The sequence below is a fragment of the Bison bison genome, unplaced genomic scaffold (assembly GCF_000754665.1).
Source record: "Bison bison bison isolate TAMUID 2011002044 unplaced genomic scaffold, Bison_UMD1.0 scf7180017864345, whole genome shotgun sequence".
NCBI lineage: Eukaryota > Metazoa > Chordata > Mammalia > Artiodactyla > Bovidae > Bison > Bison bison.
The window spans coordinates 4,240,553-4,259,120 of NW_011494917.1; the positions used below are offsets into that span (position 1 = coordinate 4,240,553).

At 37.3% G+C, this 18,568-nt stretch overlaps 2 protein-coding genes across 3 annotated transcripts in view; both read right to left on the reverse strand.

Moving 5' to 3' along the window:
- The window catches only part of ZC3H13 (zinc finger CCCH-type containing 13), a 105,159-nt gene extending 93,945 nt beyond the window's left edge, over positions 1-11,214 (reverse strand). Inside the window, exons 1-4 of the mRNA XM_010854631.1 lie at positions 10,841-11,214; positions 5,040-5,165; positions 4,622-4,731; positions 1,871-1,982 (exon numbers count right to left, since the gene is read on the reverse strand). Coding sequence (XP_010852933.1) covers positions 1,871-1,982; positions 4,622-4,731; positions 5,040-5,156 — 339 coding nt within the window. The 5' untranslated portion in view covers positions 5,157-5,165; positions 10,841-11,214. The remainder of the gene's footprint in view (positions 1-1,870; positions 1,983-4,621; positions 4,732-5,039; positions 5,166-10,840) is intronic.
- A 631-nt stretch (positions 11,215-11,845) lies between these two features.
- CPB2 (carboxypeptidase B2 (plasma)) overlaps positions 11,846-18,568 on the reverse strand; it is a 59,008-nt gene continuing 52,285 nt past the window's right edge. For both annotated transcript variants that reach the window (XM_010854632.1, XM_010854633.1), the window contains 2 exons: positions 15,513-15,600; positions 11,846-12,189 (listed from right to left, as the gene is read on the reverse strand). In XM_010854632.1, coding sequence (XP_010852934.1) covers positions 12,005-12,189; positions 15,513-15,600 — 273 coding nt within the window. In that variant the 3' untranslated portion in view covers positions 11,846-12,004. The remainder of the gene's footprint in view (positions 12,190-15,512; positions 15,601-18,568) is intronic.

Sequence of the window (18,568 nt, forward strand, 5' to 3'; positions counted from 1 at the left end):
TTTTAACTTATATGCAGAGTACATCATGAGAAACGCTGGGCCGGAAGAAGCACAAGCTGGAATCAAGATTGCTGGGAGAAGTATCAATAACCTCAGATATGCAGATGACACCACCCTTATGGCAAAAAGTGAAGAGGAACTAAAAAGCCTCTTGATGAAAGTGAAAGTGGAGAGTGAAAAAGTTGGCTTAAAGCTCAACATTCAGAAAACGAAGATCATGGCATCTAGTCCCATCACTTCATGGGAAATAGATGGGGAAACAGTGAAAACAGGGTCAGACTTTATATTTTTAGGCTCCAAAATCACTGCAGATGGTGACTGCAGCCATGAAATTAAAAGATGCTTACTCCTTGGAAGGAAAGTTATGACCAACCTAGATAGCATACTGAAAAGCAAAGACATTACTTTGCCAACAAAGGTCCGTCTAGTCAAGGCTGTGGTTTTTCCAGTGGTCATGTATGGATGTGAGAGTTGGACTGTGAAGAAGGCTGAGCACCGAAGAATTGATGCTTTTGAACTGTGGTGTTGGAGAAGACTCTTGAGAGTCCCTTGGCCTCAAGGAGATCCAACCGGTCCATTCTGAAGGAGATCAGTCCTGGGATTTCTTTGGAAGGAACGATTCTAAAGCTGAAACTCCAGTACTTTGACCACCTCATGAGAAGAGTTGACTCATTGGAAAAGACTCTGATGCTGGGAGGGACTGGCAGCAGGAGGAAAAGGGGACGACAGAGGATGAGATGGCTGGATGGCATCACTGACTCGATGGATGTGAGTCTGAGTGAACTCCAGGAGTTGGTGATGGACAGGGAGGCCTGGCATGCTGCCATTCATGGGGTCGCAAAGAGTCGGACACGACTGAGCAACTGAACTGAACTGAACTGAATGAATGGATACACAGAACGTGATGTATCAATACAATGGAATGTTGTTTGGCAAAAACAAAGAATGAAATACTGCTACATCCCATAAGCTGACATGAACCTTGAAAACACTATGCTAAGTCAAAGAAGCCAGTTACCAAAAACCCCACATACAGTATGACTCTATATGAAATAACCAGAACAGGCACATCTATGTGACAGTCTAACTGGAACAGTGGTTGCCTAAGGCTGGTGGTCAGTTGAGGGGCCAGGGAAATGATCACTAAAGGGTATGGGGTTTTCTTTCTGGGGTGATGAAATTGTTCTAAAACTGACTGTGGTAATGGATACAGGACTCTTATGAATTTATGAAAAACTACCCAAGTGTACACTTTAAATGGGTGAACTGTATCTCTATAAATTTGTTTCAAATGCACACACAAGAGCATGATATATTTCTTTTAAAAATATTTACTTCTGGGAAATTTCCATTCCTGACAAACATCTGTATTTTCTTTTAATCAATAAACTACATCATAAACTGTGCTCTCTTTTCATTTCACTGGCAGGAAATTCACACTAAATTCTGTGATCATAGTTCAGTTTCTGCCACCACCATGCCTTGCCTTCATTGTTTTAATTTAAAAGTGTTTTACTGCAAGCCTTTTCAGTCTTTCTTGGAAGTAGGCAGGAATTGATGGCTGGCTACATTCTGAAAACTTAAGAATACATTCAGATATTCATGATGTCCACCAAGGTACAGAAATCCTATGAAGTGCAGCTGGCGCTCTGCCAACCAGTTCCCATCATCTTAACCAAGAACTAAAATGGTGAAATTATGAATTTTCCCAGAGGACTTTTTTCCTCTAAACTACATTATCCATATAGAACATTATAATGTAATATTACACACTTACCATATATTTAGCACATAAGCTAATATTTAAAATAGAACATATATAATAAATCACTGCTAAAATTTAACTTTGTTTCAGGAAATTCATTCCTACCCTAACAGGTGAGGATGACTCCTCTGTATTTCGTTTCTGGGACTCAGAGTCCACATCTTGGCGCTTGTTCTTCATTCTTTCTCTAAGATCCCCTGTAGGTCTTTCTGGTGACCTTTAAACCAAAAAAACAAAAACAAAACAAAAAAACAAAATAACAAAAATCTGTATTTATATAACATTTCATAAGAATATATTTATAGAAACAACCCTACAAAACTCTAATTTTTCTACTATCCATGACTACTAAAGTTCAGAAAAGTAAATTTCAGCTTAAACGTTAATATATAAAAAATATGAGCATCACTTACAAGTTTTCTCCCAATACCAATCAAAGTGCATACATTAAAATTCCATGGGGTGGCAGGTGCTGGTGATAGTAATAAGGAACTATACATGAGCTGAGAGAAAGGAAGTTGTCATTAACAGTTTGTTTTCCTATTAATCACACAAATATACTAGTTATATTTGAAAGCAAACAGCAAAATTAATCTAGAAACAACAATATTATTTACACATGTATGTGGCTGGATGCAACATCAACTATGAAAATATTTTATGCATCTCAAGAATCAAAGCAAATATTCATATATTTTTAATGTTATTTAATGTTAATGTTAATTAATGTTATTCTTAATTGTTCTTAAATTTGAAATTATTTCAGAATAAAAAGCAGTTGAAAAATTCAAAGTAAGATTTGAATTTTATACTTTTTATACTTTGCTATGGACTGGTTTTATTTAGGGAAAATACACATATTAATATTCAATACTGGTAAAGCTTCATAATTTATACTAGCCATTTGATAAATGGCTGTTCAATCATTTTCACACCATCACTAAGAAGAAAAACAAAAGTAGAGACAGAAAACATACTGCCTTAAAAAATATTCCTAGAGCACCAGTAAAAGAGGGCAAGAATTATTAAGAAATGCTATGGCCCTCTTTAGCCACCAAAGAATACTGTATATAATATTTTTAAAAGATATAAACAAATTACATAAATATTCACATCTATTTCAAGTAATAGTTGATCAATCAACTCCTTTATCAATCACTAATACAAATCACATGGTTAGTGAAAAAATAATTTTAGTCAATTCTTTTTAAGGGATCTCCTAACATTTACATTTACATGCACATTATATAAATTTATATTAAATGTTTTAACAGTTAAAGCTGAACTGGTAAATGGAATTTCTTATTAAGAACCAGCCCTTAACTGCTTTAAATTATAATTATGATGCACATGTCAATTTTATGTACCCTAGTTTCCTTTATATAATAAGACAGTTTATGATAACTTGTTTCTATCCTAAATAGTACCTAACAGAATTCTCCACATATAGTAAATGCTCAGTGACTTAAATCATTTGTGACTAAACAAGTATTTCTGAAACACAATGCTTTTCTTTTCATCTTTGAATCACATTATGAACTATATTTTTCTTCCTTCCTTACAAAAAAAGGGAAAATACACAAATACAAAGAAAGTTATCAGGGGAAAAATGCACAAAATAGCAAAATTATAACAGAAATCCTTTATTCTATATCTAGTAATGACACTACTTTTTTCCATTTTAGACAAATTTCTGTGCCCATTTTCCTTACAACCACTTGTATAAAAATTCTGAGTAAGTTGATAATAAAAGTCAAAGATGAAATAAAGCATGTACTAAAAATACAGTAATATAAGCAAGACATTAAAATTACTGTAACAGTTTCCCCAGGTATGTATTTACTTATACATATTAAACTTATAAAGATTAATCTTCCCACATTGACAGAAAGGACAGATGATAATCTAAATACAAATAAAACAGAGTATTCAGCATCACAAGTAAACTAAAATGTACATTTAAGGGAACAGAAAATCAGCTAATGTTATGGTGAATTTTAAATTGTATTAAACTTCAAACTCAGTACACATACACAAAAATTCACCCAATTAAAAAACACACCTCCAAAGGTTAATGTGCAGTTTTTATACTGATGCTGAAACCAAAGCAATCAGCACATCCAATTTTAAGACTAGGTAAATTAGTTGTTTACCAATCAAGTTTAAACTCTTGTGACAATCTTTATGTATGTGACATCTTTAAACACCGTAACAAAATCATCATGAGGGAGCCGAAAGAAAAATAAAAGATTTTTTATTAGGAAGGTCTAATTTAGCCATGCCTTTATTAAAGGCAAAATGACATTCTAAACAGGTAGTATACTTATCCACATATAAATACATACTTTCATCTACCTCAGTATATTGTGGTAAGAGATTTGGCAAATGTATTTTAACCTATGAAGCTTGCATTATATTATTTTTTGCAATGAAGTTTTGAATTTTGAACATCTTAAAAAGCTAAAAATTATATTCTATTTAAATTTTACTATTTCAAGAGTTGAAAGTAGTCTCTCCTCACTAAAAACAAATCCATGAAATTCTGCCATCTTAAACAGCATTTTAACATATATAACTGGGGAGCAGGGCATGAAAATAAGCCATACACATATTACAAAAACAAATTTTTAAGCAAATAAATTTTAAAGCAAACATTTTTATTAATCTTGAAATTAACAAGTAAAATAATCTTGTCAATCTTGACTACTGATAAGACTACCACCAAAATAGAAAACCTGACCAAATATATAGCAGTATTTCAAATTTTATATTAGATAAATTACAAAAGCCAAAAAAAAAAAAATTACAACAGCCATCTTCTAATAGCATAGGAACAATTCAAAGTTCTCAATTTACCTTCTATAATTGCTGCTATAACCTTTACCACGGGGTGAAGGGCCATGTACGAATCTACATGTGTTTCCATAGAGGCAGTTGCCAGTCTTCAGCCAGTTACGGCACTGTGTCTAAGAGACAGATATTACTATGTGAATTTCATATTTAGTCATATTTATTTCTGGAAAAAAAATGCTAGTGGGACAAAATTAAAATAAATGCTATCAAAAATCCAGCTAACCTGAGATACATTACTCCCCAAATAATGAAAACATCAGGAAAAAGAGGCCTATAAACCCTAATGCCCATCTCACTCCTTTGCTATGAAACACATTTAACCAATATTCCTACAACATCCTATTCACTTTTGTGATATAAATAAGGATCTGAAGAACAGTAATTCAAGAGAACCCCTGTGACTATGCTAGTGACAACTCACCTCTGCTGTACTGCCAGTGCTGGGTCCAAGCCTTTCAAATACACTGGGTCTTCGGGATGTGCTATCAGATATGGTCTTGGTATTTTCCACAGTGACCTTCCTTCTAATTTTTGACATTTTGTACTACTTTAACCAAAAAAGAGAGAGGCAAACTGTAAAATTGTTTAGTTTTAAATATCTGAGCCAATAACTTACAAGTAAATAAGATGGTAAATAACACTATAAAATTACAAGGGATTTTTCTCAGAAGGAAAAAAGACATAGAAGAGGTCACAAGTAAACAGAGGAACAGAAGAAACTATCTTCTAAGACACACCTTGTTAATGAATTTATTAGGACTTTGATTCTTTGGAGCTAGAATTTTACCTCTTCTACAGAATGAATAATATTCCACTCACACAGTTTCCACAGTACATTCAATTTCAGAACACACTATGAAAAAGTTTCTAAGTTCCTTATAAAAGCTGTTTCAAAATTTAGTAATTATCTTTTAAAGAAAAAGTGTGCTATCATTCTCCATCAACTGGTCTACTGGAAAAGAAAGCTATGCCAAAAATTTCTTTCAATTTTAGAGTAGAAATTGTGTTTTATACAACTTAAGTGATAACATCAGGTACATTCCAAAAATCAGCCTGGGAGAAATTTTTAAGTATTTTCTTTGTTTTATACAAGCCAAAGATGAACAGTATAATCAGGAATATTCTTTTGCAGTATTACAAAAAACAGAAAAAACCCTCAATATTGATAAAATGACTTTCTTTCAAAATAGGACAGGCTGAATGAACAACTAGAAACAGTGAAGATGTTTTGATAATCTATACTGCACTGACATAAAAGCCAAAGGTGCTAAAAGAAATAAACAGGCTATTTTACCATTATTAGTAACAAGACAAGAAATTATGAAAATATTTTACAAAAGCAAATAAAACATTAGAAACTAAAACATACAATCAGGTGATTCAACTGGAAATGAAAATATCAGATAAAAGCACTATGATAAATGTTAGAAAACAATCTTAAATTCTAGACCTAGAATAATCTAGATGGGCAAAAAACGCCTAAGAAAAAGAAAAGGAACCAATCATATCACATTTATACACTAAACATTAGTTGAAATTTTGTTAGTAGTCAAATGCTACTAGAATGAATGATGTCAGCTAAAGAAGTAAAAACTCCATTTGGTAAAGAACTGGTCTCTATAAAGTTTACAACGTTTGTTACTGTGATGTCAAAGTAAGGTCCCATGACTTGCAAGGAAGTTAAATCATGGTAGTACAGAATCAAAACTTATAAAAAAAAATTACAAACAATGTTTGGTCCAGTTAGATACTTCTTGTCAAGTCACATTTTAAAAATGTCCAAAGATTAAGGACAACAGTTGACAAACTAACAGGTAATGAACCAAAAGAAAAATATATGATATGATACAATATGGTAGTTTTAAAATGGAAATATGTATGATTATTTTCTAATATACACTGTAAACATTAGGGTTAGAATCTATTTTTAGTGATTCAAAAAAGTTAGAAAGTAACTTTAAATTACAAATTTTAAAAAATTATGTAAAGCATCCGTAAGTGAACAAGAATCTGTTCAACATAAAATCACTTATGTATCAAATGTTCTTCAGCCTCCACACAACAGTGAATATTATCATCTTTGATTTAACTTTTCCTGAGCTCATTCTCAGTCCTAATGTGAATTTATAAAGGAAAAGGTGGGTAAATTCCATACACACATTTGACTTACTGAACATAAAGAACTAAAAGCCAAGATAAGTGATAAATGAAGTTGAAAAAGATCTAGAAAATGCAGAGCTTTGATTAACTGAGAAAAACAACTTTTTTATAATTTATAACTGAGATTCAATAAGAAATATGTAACAAGATAAATTTTTTAAATTTCATCATCTGTTACTATAAAAATATATAGGCATACACTGAAATTCACATTCACTAATTGAAAAACATTAATAACTTAAAAATGAATGTGTTCTAAAAGTTGATTAGCTATTTCTAGTTATCTGCAACTTGGGAGCAGGCACACTATCCCACCACGCTGCATCAAGATGACTAACCCTAACTTTACATTTTTCCTTCCAGTATCAAAGGAAACGATCATGTCTGCCCCCCAAACCTCTATCCCCAACCGGACCCCACTTCCAACCGTCTTACCCCCCCAAAAAAAAAAAAAAAAATCAACAGTAGTGTTTTCCACAATTGGGGTAACAAGCTATTTCTTAGTATACATGAAACACTGGTCATCAATTATCTCTTTTCTTGTCTTTCTGAGGGCTCCAGATATTAACTGCCTCTCTTCCCTGCCTATAACCTGTTAGCTGGATCAGGACCCTCTCCTTCTCTGACCTACTGCTGGGAAGCATGGTCCCACAGCTTTTCTCCCGTGTTAGATCCATCCCTAACACAAGCTTTGAAGACTTCAAGGGGTTTGGACTGCAACAGACAATGTAGTGAGGACTAATGATCCAACCTTACCCCTCCTTTGTATTCTTGACTGTAAAAGTTTCTTCCCATAGAAACAAAGTAGCTTTCACCAGAGACATGGAGTACTACAAGATTCACCTATAGGGTGATTATCCCAAGAATTCTACTTCTGCTATTGTTGAGTCTTCCAACTTAGGGAAGATGAGCAACAAAGTAAAGACATAGTCAATTCTCTCAGAGAGTCAACAGTACCAAAACATGACCTAAAATAACACTGAGTTTCAGAAACAGGTCTAGGTTACAGGGAGGTCCTAGACAGAAAAAAAACAAAACCCTGCGGGAAAAAGTAGAAATTGAAGTTTTTTAATTGATAGAGAAATTTTTCTGATCATCTATCTAGGAACTTCTATCAGTAGTCAACAAATTATCTAAATATTACTATGAAGCATTTATGATTTTTGTACAGATAAAATGCCTTAAGCTTGCATTAAAAATATAAAATAATTTTAAATCCTATTTGTCTAAATATACACAATCTACAGTACAACAGAAAAGCATTTGCTCATATATATTAATTAAAAATTAGGTTGCATATAATGTGAGAATTAGAATTTTTAATCTAAAGATTTGGCACAAAGAGAAAGACAAACCACAAAAGAATAAAATGTAGATTTGACTGAGAAGGGGAAAATTCTTTCAATTAATATATGAACAGACTTCAATAAGTAAATGCTTCAACGTATATGGGAAATATTAGAAATATGATTAAAATGTAAATAAAGTCTTCCCTATCTCAGAGACTTTGAAGGCTTCCCCTCAGTTTTCAATTTATTCTTTAAAGTTGGCATCACCCTCCCACTCACATTATCATGCCTTTACCAAACACCAGCATTAACAGTGCCACTGATGAAAGTCCATTGAGTAATTCTCATATTTTTCTCTCCATTTGCAGAGAAATAAATATCAGAAGCTTTAATATTTTTTCAATTGAAAAAGAAAATAAGGGTAATTCCCTGGTGGTGCAGTGGTTAGGACCCAGCGTTTTCACTGCTAGGGACTCAGGTTCAATTCCTGGCTAGGGAACTATGATCAAGCAAGCCACGAGGTGTGGCCAAAAAACAAGAAACTGGAAAACATGGCCACAAAGTTTGAATCTATTAAGACACAACAAAAAGTCTTAATAAATGGGAAATGTCTTCCTTCCCCCGGAAACTTACAAATATCACAATGTATTCATAGCTTCATATTACAAAAATATTTGTGAAAAGAAAAACACAAATGGGCCTCTTTTTGAACAATTATTTCTGAAGCCTGATAACCAAAACCTTTCAATAAAACATTAGTTCTAGTCGTCTCACTTCAACCCACAATTACGTCTTTGAGATCTCACCCTCCACTAGCATAAATGAAAGCATGAAGACACTTCAATCTGGGTCAGAAGCACGTATTAGGGAACTGTCAAATAACTAAGCAATTACAGCTGCGGAATTCCTGGTACCAACTGGTAGGAGAATAAATCCCTATCCACTGGCACTCTAAAAGTGTTAAAGAGCTCATCATATTTATGTCTCAGTTTTGAAAGAAAAAAGTTTATTTGATTCATACTCTGAGTTTTTCCTTCAGAATTTTAGAATGAAAGAATTTTCACAAACGATCTTGCAGATTGCTTATATGTGGATAGACTAAAACAACTTAATAAAAGCAAATTCTGAACAGAATTGTCAGATCTAAACTGACTATGCAAGCATACTAGTGCTGTGTGGAAGACACATTTTGTTAAAAAGACTATGTAGGGAGAGTATCCCATGCTGGCAACTACTATAAAGTGAAATACAAACAAACAAAACTACCAAAACAAAGAATAAAAGACACTTTGTAAACCAACCAGTTAACATTTCAACTGCTACTAAATATCTGCTGAAATAGCTCCAACTCAACTCTACAGGAAAAGGAGAGCAAGGTGGGGGGCGGGGATGGGAGCGGGTAGGAAAGACTAACACTGAAAACCAATTCTGTAAATAAATATGCTAAACAACTGCTTTCTATAAGTAAATGTCAGTGCATATTACAATACAAATTAACACCAGACTGTTAAATTTTCAATAACTTGTACAAAAATTAAAACAGCATCCACCTGTGGGATTTTAGTTTTCATTTACAAATATGCAAATCAGATAAACGTGCATATCTTAAAATCCGCAGTCAATGTTCATTTCAAAACACCAATAGTTCGGAGGCGAGAAAGAGGCGTGCATTTGACAAAACTAGATCCTCCCAGATCCCCCCAGTCTTAATGTCACAATATTTTTCACAAAATTTTCACAACTATTTCTGCAGACACAAATCGCTACATCCCAGCATCTACATTCTTAGTCTCCTGTTGAAATTGTCGTTATCATCTAAATACTTCATTAAATTCTCAATTATTCGAAAATCAAGAGATATGTCCACAAAACTGTCCAAAATATTGACGCGTAGATTCTAAAGTCAGTAAATTGAAACACTGCAGGAGACCCCGGTAGCCGGCACCACACACGAATGAACTGTCCTGCATAAGCATCTGGGTTTACTGCAACAGTATGTCTGGCAAAACTTTGAAAACTTGAGGTGTGAAGATCCTTCCAGACTTTTAAAATTATTTCTTCAAAAACAAATAAAAAACCTAAAGAGGGTGAGCACGCCCACAATTTTCAAAGCAGTTCAAATGATCTGAAAATCTCAGAATATAACCCAGTGGTTTGACCCTAGGCTCCACAACCAATATCCTAGCGACAGCATCGGTCTCATCAACTCAAAGTTCCAGCCACATAAATTGTGTGCACCTGTTTAGAAAGAGCTGATGCCAAAACATGAGCCTCGCCTTTCATCCCGCCTTTCCTGGTTTCTGACAGATAGCTGCCAAAAGTAACTACCGAGGGACTATGAAGACAAAGTAGCACTCCTTAACTCCGAGAACATTGAGTCGGTATCACTGCCGGGAAATAAGCAAGCCCAAATATAACCAAAAGTAAAGACACCTTTCCCTAAGAGGTCTGGGGAATGCGTGACCATATTCCGGCACCCTTCCATCTCACACAAATGAGAATACCACGCAAGAGCTCCCAGGCTCACATTAAATGGTAGTGACCTAGCAAAGTTTTCCGTCTGAATTCACTTGCCCCCTCAGGATGACAGCGAGAAACCCGGCACTAGCACAAGGGTCTTCTGCAGAGTTAAGGGTGGGACGCTGACGGAGGGATGAAACGCCCGGCGTGACCCAAGCAGGATGGAGGACCGGTTGGGCCTCCCCATCCTGGGCGCGTCCAACCAACCCCTTCCCCCCCGGTACCCACACCAATTCACAGGATTCAAGCTTACCTCCTCCCCGAGCTTCTTTCGCAAGCGCAGTTCGGAGGTGGCACGGCCGCCTCAGCTCCGAGGAGCGGGGGAGGCGACTCTGTCCCCGCGCCCGGCCCCGGGGAGACGACGGCGAGAGGGAGGTGCGCGCGCGGCCCCCGGGAACAGGCCCTCGGCTAGCGAGGGACTCCGGGACGGCTGGGAAGCAGAGCCTGCTCGCCGCTTCGCCAGGGTCGAGCCAGCCTGGGACGTAGGGGAAAAAAAGAAAGAAAGAAAGAGACTGGGGAGTAAGAAAAGACAAGGAAAACACTGCCAGGCCTCAAAACGCCACCGGAAGTCAAGAGTTTGCCCTGTTCCTCAGAAGACCGAGGCAACTTCCGGCCTCCAGATTAGTCGTCAGAGCGCAGGCTCCGCCTCCCTTGTGGACACGCCTCCCTGGCGTGACGTCGGCCCCGAGGCGTTCGGTGAAATCAACAAATCTGTGCTACAAATCTGTACTTTACCTGAAAACCCTGGAGAAGAAACCAGGAATCCGGGAGAGCAGAAACTCCCACTTTTAAAGTGAATTTAAGAGGAAGAGCTTTCTCCTTTTATTACATAATTTCTTACAATAAACGGCTATTGTAAATGTGCAGAATGGCACATTTGTTGTCGAAATAACTGCAGCCATTCATTTCCCTCAAAGTTTTTATTGAGCAGCTGAACTGGAGAGACGAGCGGTATTTGTCTTGTTTTTCATGCCCCTCTGACTTCTCAGACAGTAACAGCTGTCGCCTATTACTGTGGAGCAAAAGGCAAGCACGACTGCGTCTTTAAAGGAGCCAGCAGAAATTTACTGTAAATTGGGAGCAGAAACCTTGACTGTACTTCTAACAACCTTCTTTCCTTGTTTAGGATACAATGATCTGCATGAAGTTAGTTACTGAAATTGCTTGAGATGGCTAGTCAAATGTCACGGATCAAGAAAAACCCAGTACCTAGCCTCTCACAAATTAAAAAAAAGAAAAATGTAAACCCTGGTCGGCGTTAATTTCAAGGTACCGTTTATTTTGTTCTTTGACAAAACCAAAGAATGAGAAAACCTTTGATCAAAACTACTGATAAAACTCAAAAAGAAATGGGTACAATGGTTTGGCTGAAATCAGTAAATTAAAATATGGGAACAGAGTGAAAAAATCAAGGGCATTAAACATTCTTGACGACATGCGAAGCTATTTTAGCGACAGCAACTAGAGCTTCTAAACACGTGGGTCTGATGTAACTCTCTGGCAGCAAGAATCCATATTTGCCTTTATCTCGAAGTTCAAATGTAAACGAATATTTGATGCCCAAGTCATAGATCCAGTCGTCTGAACCTCCAGGAGCTAGATCTACAAAAAGGAAAAAAAAGAAATTACTTTCTGAAATACAGATGTTTCGAGTTAACTAATAAGGTGGATTTTTTTTTCTAAAAATGAAAATAGCCTTGCTTTTTTTCTGATTATTATATAAGTTTCTGGAAGAAAGTAGAGATTGAAGGAAAGCAGTTTAAGGAAGAAAAGAAAAATTATCCATGTAACCCTACCAAGAACTGATGATCACCGTTTATATTCTAGTGCTTTCTTTTTCAGTGCATACTTGAACATAATTTTTTCCTACATAAATAAGATCATTCTGTGCAAGTGGTTCAGTAACATTTCTAAACATAATCTATCCTGAGCAGCTGTTTGTATTCAGTTCAGTTCAGTCACTCAGTCCTGTCCGACTCTTTGCCACCCCATGAATCGCAGCATGCTAGGCCTCCCTGTCCATCACCATCTCCTGGAGTTCACTCAAACTCACATCCATCGAGTCGGTGATGCCATCCAGCCATCTCATCCTCTGTCATCCCCTTCTCCTCCTGCCCACAATCCCTCCCAGCATCAGAGTCTTTTCCAATGAGTCAACTCTTCGCATGAGGTGGCCAAACTACTGGAGTTTCAGCTTTAGCATCAGTCCTTCCAAAGAAATCCCAGCGCTGATCTCCTTTAGAATGGATTGGTAGGATCTCCTTGCAGTCCAAGGGACTCTCAAGAATCTTCTCCAAAACCACAGTTCAAAAGCATCAGTTCTTCGGCACTCAGCTTTCTTCACAGTCCAACTCTCACATCCTTACATGACTACTGGAAAAACCATAGCCTTGACTAGACGAACCTTTGTTGGCAAAGTAATGTCTCTGCCTTTGAATATGCACCCCGCTCCAGTACTCTTGCCTGGAGAATCCCATGGACGGAGGAGCCTGATGGGCTGCAGTCCATGGGGTCGCGAAGAGTCAGACTCCACTGGGCGACTTCACTTTCACTTTTCACTTTCATTCATTGGAGAAGGAAATGGCAACCCACTCCAGTGTTCTTGCCTGGAGAATCCCAGGGATGGGGGAGCCTGGTGGGCTGCCGTCTATGGGGTAACACAGAGTCAGACACGACTGAAGTGACTTAGCCACAGCAGCAGCAGCAGTTCATAGTCAGTCATCTTACTCAACTCTTGGAATGTTAATAATATTTTTGGTTGATTTCCTACTGTTTTCCAGGTAGACAATCATATAATAAGCAAAGTGACCACTTTTCTTCTTTCTAATACCTGTACTTGAATTAATTACACAAGTCTTTACTGAAGTGCTGAAAAATATTAATCAACAGTGCATTAGTTAAGTTACTCATTCAGCAAATGTTTCTAATAGTTATTATTAATATCTGGCATTTATTCTTCCAACTATATTTTTATACTTACACATACACACAGATTTGTATTGAATGAATGCATGCATGAAGATGGAATTATTTCATCAAAACAGGATGTTTGTCTACAAGTTCCTCCAGCCCTGAAGGAACAATAGTAGAGAAGACGATGGGAATCAAGAAAGGGGTGATTTGTGAAAGGAAGCTGTGGCCCAGAGCAAGGACCTGGGTCAGCAAAGGCAGAGACAGACTGTGACAGCAAGAGACAGAAATACCATGTGGACCAGTCTGGCTTCAGTTTGTACTGAGATTGTCTGGAATGACTGAGGAGGAAGAGGAAGATTCTGAACTTTCTGGTAATAAAGCCTCATGTACTCAGGTAATTTATTCAGTATGAATGTTTTCACCCCCCTGTAGATCATTCCAGTTGAAGGAAATTCTGGGACTTCAAGTATATCATCTCAAAGCCTTTTCACATGCCATTCCCACTCCCTGTATCTTCCCCACACCTTTGTTTGGCAGCCACTTGCAGGGTAGGTCTCACAGACACGTCACCTACCGAGAAAGATCTTCCCAGGCCACCTGGGCTAAGTTGCCTCTCTCTCTGGCAGTCATTTTCAAACGTTTACAGTTATTTAGAAGACTCTTGAGAGTCCCTTGGACTGCAAGGAGATCAAAACAGTAGATCCTAAAAGAAATCAACCCTGAATATTCATTGGAAGGACTGATGCTGAAGCTCCAATGATGTGAAGAACTTACTCATTGGAAAAGACCCTGATGCTGGGAAAGATTGAAGGCAGGAGGGGAAGGGGATGACAGGGGATGAGATGGTTGGATGGCATCACTGACTCAATGGACATGAGTTTGAGTAAGCTCTGGGAGTTGGTGATGGATAGGGAGGCCTGGTGTGCTGCAGTCCATGGGGTCACAAAGAGTTGGACATGACTGAGCGACTGAACAACAACAAATATGCTTATTTTATGTTCTTCATTATCAATGGGATTATATTTTACTATTTAATTGTTTACATCAGAGATTGGCAAGCTTCTTCTGTAAAGAACCAGATAATTAATATTTTAGGCTTTGAGGGCCACATAGTCTATGACACAGCTACTCAATTCCACTGTCATGAAAGTTATATAGACAATATGCAAATGAATGAGTGTGGTATGCTCGAATAAAACTATTTGTGGACATTGAATTTTATGTAATTTTCACATGTCACAAAATCTTATTCTTCTTTTGGTTTTCTTCAACCATTTAAGAAATGGAAAAACCCATTCTTAGCTTACAAGCTATCCAAAAACAAGCAGTGGGCTAGATTTGGCCTGTGGATTATAGTTTGCTGATGGCTTCTTACATGCTTATTTTCTGTTTTCTCTTCTCCTGTTGAAACCCCTCCAGTTTCAAAAAGAGCTAAATTGTTTGTTATTCCCTCTGTGGATACAAAGGAATCCCTCAATAAATACCTCCCGGCAGAGATTAAGATATTTGTTAAGAACTTGCCACATACATGTTCTCATCAGTGTGATATAAACAAAGGATGTTCAACTCCAGCATGCCATGAGCTATACTCTTGGACACAGGTTGTCAGTTAAAAACACCTGATGTAAATGGCATGCCTCGATTTCTACAGTGTTCAACCTGCACAACCTTACATGGTGGCCTTGGACATCTTAAACATTCTTTTGAACTTGTATGACCTTTTCTGCTTCAGTCAACTAATGTGATACCAATTCTATAATCCCTACTCTATAGGAAAGAGCATAATTTCTTAAGTATCATTTTGGTTCCTTTTTAGTATGTATATTAATGTAGCTTTGTTCAACAATGTCATAGCTATTATTCTTCCATCTCCAGTTGTTATAATCCAATTGTTTTACATGTGACCATGTTTTAAAAGATTCTGCTTAGAAAAATTAAATCCACACAGAAAAACCAAACACAAATTTCTTAGTACCTCACAGTCCCCCAAGATCTGAAGAAGAAATACTTACATAAACTTTCTGAACCACTGCCATGTGTGTATCTGATATTTCTATGAATATTCTCCATAGCGAAGACTGCTTCTCTGGCCACTAGAGACTGAAATCAACAGAATATGGAATTTCAGTTAATGTGCAGCTTTAAAACAAGACAGGTACAAGTTTCTAAAAAAAAAATCATATAGTAGTTGAATCAGGCTGTAGATATGAAGAAATGGCAGAATGGTTGTTGTCAGGGGCTGGGGTGGAGGTAGGAAGAAAATGGATATACTGGTCAAAGGATACAAACTTCCAGTTATATGGTGAATAATTTCTAAGGATCTAAAATACAGTCTGATGACTCTAGTTAACAATACTGTTTTATATACTTAAAAGCTGCTAAGAGAATAGATATTAAGGGTTCTCACCACAAAAGAAAAAAGAATTATGTGAGGTGATGAATATATTAATTAACTTTATTGTAATCATTTCACAATATATATATATGTATAAAATAATCACACTGTACACTTTAAATTTACACAAAATTAAAAGTCACTTATATCTCAATAAAGCTGAGGGAAAATGGTACAATGAAAATCTGCATTTATCCAAAAGGTAAATTGAAAAGAATAAATTAACTTTTAAAAATATTTCTCTCTTTATGGAAATCACAGTTGGGTGGCTAAAAACACAGATCCTTCCAATATAATGAAATTCTTATTTAATTTGAAGAAAAAAGAATTCTCACATGCCTTTTTAAGGAATTCATTTATTTTGTAAAACAAAGCATGCATAACAAAGTTATACTGTAAGACAAAGTATAACTATATTTCAAAGACAAACAACTAGGCAAAATTATCACCGAGCTTTAAACTCAGCTTCTCTAAACAACATGCACATCTCAGGTATGGATGATTCCCTCCTCATCCTTCTCACACACTCTATTTCTTTTTGTGTGTAAAATGTGCAAAGACTCATCAAATAAAAAAGATTATATCCCTGGAGTGCAGCAAGATGGTAACTAAATTCCCTGCTCCGTTATTTTTGTTTCTAGCTTATGCAGATCTTTCCTGAAACTGGCACTAACATTATAGTATTTACTGTCACTCCTTTGAATGACCCCGAGGAATATCAGTGGATATGATGCTGTGTCACCCCCTGCTCAAAATAAGTTTTAATGGAACCACATGACCTACAGAATAAAATGTAAATTTATTCTGACATTCAAACAAGCTAACTGTTCTTCACAAATGGACCTCATCTGCTTTCTGAGGGATCAACTTCCTTTTCTTGCCCCTACATTTCCCTGAACGTAATTCCTGTGGGGAAGCTATGGCCTCTGCTTAGAATGTCTTCGCTTCCCTGTCTACTTACAGAAATCCTATCTTTCAATATTGTCTGAAACCATACCTGGTCCTTGACTTCACTAGCACTTTACCATCCCTTCTTCTTTACAGTACGTTACATCTTCAGTTCTGTTCAGTTCAGTCACTCAGTCGTGTCCAACTCTTTGGGACCCCATGAACTGCAGCACGCCAGGCCTCCCTGTCCATCACCAACTCCCGGAGTTTACTCAAACCCATGTCCATTGAGTAGGTGATGCCATCCAACCATCTCGTCCTCTGTCGTCCCCTTTTCCTTCTGCCCTCAATCTTTCCCAGCATCAGGGTCTTTTCAAATGAGTCAGCTCTTCACATCAGGTGGCCAAAGTATTAGAGTTTCAGCTTCTACATCAATCCTTCCAATGAACACCCAGGACTGATCTTTAGAATGGACTGATTGGATCTCCTTGCCATCCAAGGGACTCTCAAGAGTCTTTGCCAACACCACAGTTCAAAAGCATCAATTATTTGGCATTCAGCTTTCTTTACAGTCCAACTCTCACATCCATACATGACTACTGGAAAAATCATAGCCTTGACTAGATGGACCTTTGTTGACAAAGTAATGTCTCTGCTTTTTAATACGCTATCTACGTTGGTCATATCTTTCCTTCCAAGGAGTAAGCATCTTTTTCATGGCTGCAATCACCATCTGCAGTGATTTTGGAGCCCCCAAAAATAAAGTCAACCACTGTTTCCACTGTTTCCCCAGCTATTTGCCATGAAGTGATGGGACCAGATGCCATTATAAGTCCTCAAGGTGGAGACTTTATCCCCTCACTTATCTGTTTCCCTCTGAATGAATTAATAAGGCCACCCTTAGCTATCCCAGTCAGAAGGGAGTTGTACCATCTGTGCCACTTATTTAACAGTTACTCCCTTGAAGAAGGGAATGGCTCTCCTTCCCAGTATTCTTGGCTGGAGAATTCTATGGACAGAAGAGCCTGGAGGACCACAGTCCATGGGGTCGCCAAGAGTCAAAGACGACTGAGTAACTAACACTTCCACTTTTCATACTATAGAGCAGGGTCACCAACCTCCGGATCACAGAGTAGAGCCAGGCCACACAGCAGGAGGCGAGCGGCAGGCAGGCTAGTGAAATTTCATCTGTATGTACAGCTGCTCCCCATGACTCGCATTACAGCCTAAGCTCCACCTCCTGTCAGATCAGCAGCGGCATAACAGGCTTGAATCACCCCAAAACTATCCCCACCCACCGATCCCTGGTGCCAAAAAGGTTGGGGACCACTGCCTTAGAGTATAGCAATCTGTAACATTTGCTAATGCATGAGCTCTGTAACCATATAATATTCTCTTAAAGGGCAGGGCCCTACCCAGTGCTTCTTTCAGTGCCCATCAAACACAGTATTTTACACATAATAACTCAACAAACACTTGTTGAGTTATCAAACAGCAGTCCAAAAATAACTCAAAATCACATTAAATCTATTTCCAGATCATGATAAATACCCTCTCACTTCTCCAATCACCAATCAAGGAGCTTTCCTTAAAAATTTCCCCTTGAGAAGAAAAAGGAATCCTAAGAATATTCAAAAGCAGAGACATTACTTTGCCAACAAAGGTCCATCTAGTCAAGGCTATGGTTTTTCCTGTGGTCATGTATGGATGTGAGAGTTGGACTGTGAAGAAGGCTGAGTGCCAAAGAATTGATGCTTTTGAACTATGGTGTTGGAGAAGACTCTT